The 5,045-nt window shown below is 36.9% G+C and overlaps 1 protein-coding gene across 1 annotated transcript; it reads right to left on the reverse strand.

Annotated features, from left to right (window-relative positions):
* Positions 1-2,725: 2,725 nt before the first annotated feature.
* LOC113664897 (melanocyte-stimulating hormone receptor) lies at positions 2,726-3,710 on the reverse strand. Its single transcript, XM_027180515.2, has one exon. It carries the CDS (start codon positions 3,672-3,674, stop codon positions 2,727-2,729), a length of 948 nt encoding a protein of 315 aa, XP_027036316.2. The 5' UTR covers positions 3,675-3,710; the 3' UTR covers position 2,726.
* Between the last annotated feature and the right edge of the window lie 1,335 nt (positions 3,711-5,045).

Genomic DNA, 5,045 nt, shown 5'->3' on the forward strand with positions numbered 1-5,045 from the left:
TACTTCATTACATATGCGCAAATTGGCGACATGTTGTTGTTTTGTTATGGCTACGAAACTACAATTTTTCACCTGTTATTTTTTCGTTAGATAATTCAAATACAATATACTATTTAGAAGTAGCTCTTCATATTTTTTCTTACTCCGTTTATCATGAAATAGCATATCTCCCCCTCTCTTCTGAAAATTCTAGAATGATTTTTTAATTAGCTATAGAAGAAACAGTACATACTAACGCTAAAACAGGTCTACCCTTCTGCATAGCCTCGAAAAAAAATTTAATGAGCCTATCTTGGCCTCTATGATTAATGTGTGGAGTTTATGTTGAAGAGCTCCCGAGGAAAGCACAATGATAGAGCAATGACCACTTTATACCAGCTGAAGTCAACCGCAAATGGGCGGCTTTCAAATATGGCTGCCTCTGATATTCTTCTGCGTGGTCACAGCATGTGTTGAAAGCAACCCGCTCCGGGTTTTTTGTTTTCTTATAATGAAGTACTTCTATTATTTGTGTATATTTTTTTGCCGCCTATTGCTGATTCAAATTCGCAGAAAAACCTGACCCTTTTTTTTCGCTTTCGTCTGACACACAAGGCAGCTTGTTAGAGCATTTTGTCACAGTCATAGATAGGTGTGAACATTTCAGCTTCTCGATTCAAGTTGTATTTTTAGAAGTTCGGAAATGTGATTTTAGTTTATTCTTTCTATTAAACTTTACAAACATTTTATTTCTTTCCACGTGAGTTTCTGAGCTTCATAGAAATTGATTTTGACTTTTACTAAGTAGGGAAGGGTAGCATGCGAGACTACTTCTGTCCACGGCCTACAATGCAACTTCCGTCTACGGAATACAACTTCCGTCAACATCTGCTTCACCAAAATACTTCATCCATTGCTTTGTAGAATAAATGAGCTGAAAAAAGAAACATTTTTGAAATTTTCTGGAGTATTTTAGAACAGAAGTCTACGATATCTAGAAATCGCAGTCCGAAATCAGTCGATCGAAAAATAATTTTGAACTTTTAAACATCGCTGACCAAATTTATTTGATTCTTGTTTTATCGATGAAACATATCTTCATTTATGACAACTTCCTACAATCATTTACTGATCAAAAATTTGCATAAAACCTGTCATTAATCCCGTGATATTCGTGAAGGTTCCTAGGACGAAAGGGAAGCGCTGAAGGGAACCAAAGTCATTCCTTCCATCATACCTCTTGTTTTTCCGAATTTTAATAAAGTTAATTCATTTTTTGACCATCAAATGAGATTTAAGCGCGGAAATGATCCTTGCAGTGGTGAGCTGTCGTACAAACCTTTTTTAATAGGAGCAAATATGAATATTCGAATTTGCTATTAAAAGGGCTTCTAAAACTACTTGCACAATGAAATCTGTGGATAATTTTCTGAGGACTACAATTTTGCATTGGATAAACAGTCTTAATTGATGCTGGTAACGTACTTAGAAATAGCTAGCTGGTCTTATCAACCATGTTAGAAGTTTTGTTTTTAACATCTCTTATCATAATTTTCTTCTGTGAGAGTTTTCGAGCTCAATCTTCGGCAATTGATTGGTCCCAAATAATTAACCTATTTTCTAAACATTTCCTTTTGTGTATTTGAATAGATGTTATCAAAGTCCGTATCTTTAATTTACGTTTTGTTATAGACACTATGGCTAATTCCTAATCATGACAAAATCGAGCGCCTGGCTCCTTTGACAGCTCGTTATTAGTAAATCACATTTCTGAGCTAAGGAGACATATCCCATCAAGTTTTGATCGCAAAGAAAAATCTGGAGTGCGTTCTCATTCCAAAATAACTAATAGCCTTCTCTACTTCATTTTATATGCGCAAAAATGGCGACATATTATTGTTTTGTTATGGCTACTAAACTACAATTCTGCACCTGTTATTTTTTCGTTAGATAATTCAAATACAATATACAACTTATAAGTAGCTCTTCAGATTTTCTCTTACTCCGTTTATCATGAAATGGCATATCTCCCCCTTCCCCCTTTTTCAATTAGCTATAGAAGAAACAGTACATACTAACGCTAAAACAGGTCTACCCTCTGCATAGCAGATTGCTTGTCTGATTGTTTGCTTTACTGCTCGTCTCTTTTCACTTATCTTCCATGAAAAGTCAATATCCGTCAAACCTCACCTTTTGAATAACAGTTACATAAACACTAAATCAGTGGCGTTTGACTCTGAAAAATGTTCGAACAAGCTGTCTAATGTGTCAGACATGAAATAGAGATGATCAACTTCTTTTCTAAACATTTCCTTCTGTGTATTTGAACAGATGTTAACAAAGTCCGCATCTTTAATTTACAAAGTTTCGTTGTAAACACTATGGCTAATTCCCAGTCATGACAAAATCCGTTGATCTCTAAACCATATTTTTGAGTTAAGGAGACGCATCTCATCACGATTTGATCGCAAAAAAAAAAATTCCTGAGCATATTTTGATTCCAAAATAATAGCCTTCACTACTTCATTACAAATGTGCAAATCGAAGACATGTTATTGTTTTGTTATGGCCACTAAACTACAATATTTCACCCGTTAGTTGTTCGTTAGATAATTCGTATACAATGTACTACTCAGAAGAGGCTCTTCATGTCTTTCCATATTCTTTTCATAATGAAATGCAATATCTTCTCCTCTCTCCTGACCACTGACTATAATTTTTTTTAAATTAGCTATAGAAGAAACAGTCTACCCTTCTGCATAGAAGATTGCTTGTCTGATGGTCTGCTTTACTGCTCGTCTTACTTCACTTATTTTCCAGCAGTAAAGGAACGGGTTTAAAGTAGAGTTAAAGAATACTAAGACATTTGCCATTCCATGTAGTATGAATAAATTCGAAAATCGCTTTGTACTAAGAGAGATCATAATTCCTACTGTAAATTGTGGTACATAACAGACAACTAAAGCTAACTGCACCCACAGTGCACTGTACACTGCCTTTCTGTATCGCGTCATATTCAGTACATTTGGTTGGCTCGGCGGTTGTTGCGCGAAATCTTGTATTTGAGCCTGATGATGATTGAGAGCGCGAAAAATCTTTGTGTACGAGGTGATTGAGATTACCAGGCAAGATGATATACCTATAATGCTGCACCAAAAGGTTATGCGGAAATTGAGATGAGAGAATAAATTAGAGATTAAATTTGCAACCCAAACGATAGCTAAAATAATATACGTGCGCCTCAAAGTTACAGTTTCCTTATATCTCAGTCCCAACAACATGGCGAGAAGTCGGTCCACACTTATGGCCGCCATTGTAAACAGAGAAACTCCACACAATGTATAGCCTGTTATTTCCTTTGCGTCCCTTGCGTACCGACAAAGACTCCAGTGTTCGTGAACCACAGACATCCAGTAAACAGCACAGTGAGGCTGGGTAACAAGACCAACCAACAGATCAGTTGCTGCCAGACAACGATACAAGAGCTTGGATGGCGGATGAAGGCAAGATTCCTTGTGAAGGGCAACGAGGACAAGAGAATTTCCAAGAATTGCTGTGATGGAGAGGAGAATGTTGACTACTGAGAATGAAATGGACTGTTGTTTAAACTCACCTACCCAAACCGTGGAGCATAGCGATTCTTTATATGTTTGCGTATGTGTTCCACTTCCCGTTATATTTGTTGTCGCCATCATCCTGTTGTCGTTTCCACCCTTTTGCAGGTTAATTATCCTTAGCTCCTTAGCAGCACCCCCCAAGTCAAAATCAGTTAAACCCTATGTTTTTACTAGCATTTATAGAGAATAAAATTCATCAGTAGCGTCTGACTATGTAAAATGCCCGAAAGCTGTGAGGTTTGTTACACAAAAGAGGAAAAAAGCCGTTTTCTCTACGCGAATTTTAATTAGTAATTAGGAGAAAGTAAAACTGCACTTTTGTTAGGTTCATTCCCCAACATATTAGAAAAAAAATCTTTATTTATATAAAGCTTCAGTGATAGGATATCAAGAGTCGACCAGCAGTCGATAGAAAGTCGACCAATTGTCGGTGGACGTCTTGACCAACATATCCGCCGACGTGGATCGGATTCGTTTTCTTACCCAGATAATAGCGTGAATTATTAATTCACGTGATCTTGTAATGCCACGAATAGTTTTCCGCTTAGGAAAACTGAGAGAATAACTTAAAATTTAAATTAATGTCGGTTACAGATACAAAGTTATTCTGAAAATATTCGAATTTTTTTTCTCTTCGTGTCGCTCCTATCTGGACTTGGGAACGAAACGGCGACAAGTTTAAGATGTTATCTTAACTTTTCATTTATTATTTACCCACTTCTTTGAAAACCGAAAATTTAGCCGAATTGTATGTTGTGGCCAGGAGAAAATTAAAGGTCAAGAAGCTTGAGGTCCCATTTTTTCAAATATCTAATTAATAGTGAGATAGGCCTGTTTCTTGGAAGGAAGGCAAATAGGTCACCGATTCCGAGAACACCTTAGCGACGTAGAAAGAAACGACAAGAACGCATCCAAACCAGCCGCTAGACACTTTAATCACCCTAATCATTCTAAGCAGCATATGGCAATTTGCGGCCTTTCCCCATACCTACGAAGTTCGGAAGGCAGTAAAACTGTAGAACAAAAATGTATCTATCAAATCAGCACTCTTAATCCCCACGGTATCAACGAGTGCTTTTCACTGAAATAATTCATTCTTGTTCTCTCGTCACCATATTCCCACCAATAGCGTAGCTCCACTTTCTGTACATAAGCCCACACACAATCCAAAATTCCTCCAATCGCTCTAGGCTAACGCTCGAAACGTCAGCTTTTAAACTTTTTATAGTGGCCAATTAACGTTATCAACACAGGCGAAAATACTAAACTACCCTAAATTTCTTGTTACTTTTTTATGTTTCAAACACACTGTCATGTATAGGGCAAGTAATTGGATTCATTTTGTTGCTGTTTTACTGTGCGATGAACGATTCCCCTTTGATAGTCTAAATCCGATTCCAACACCAAAGGGAATAAAGTCGTCTGCTAATAACAGTTGAAAATAATAGA

Source organism: Pocillopora damicornis, chromosome 11 (assembly GCF_964200805.1).
Source record: "Pocillopora damicornis chromosome 11, jaPocDami1.2, whole genome shotgun sequence".
In the NCBI taxonomy this organism is placed as follows: Eukaryota; Metazoa; Cnidaria; class Anthozoa; order Scleractinia; family Pocilloporidae; genus Pocillopora; species Pocillopora damicornis.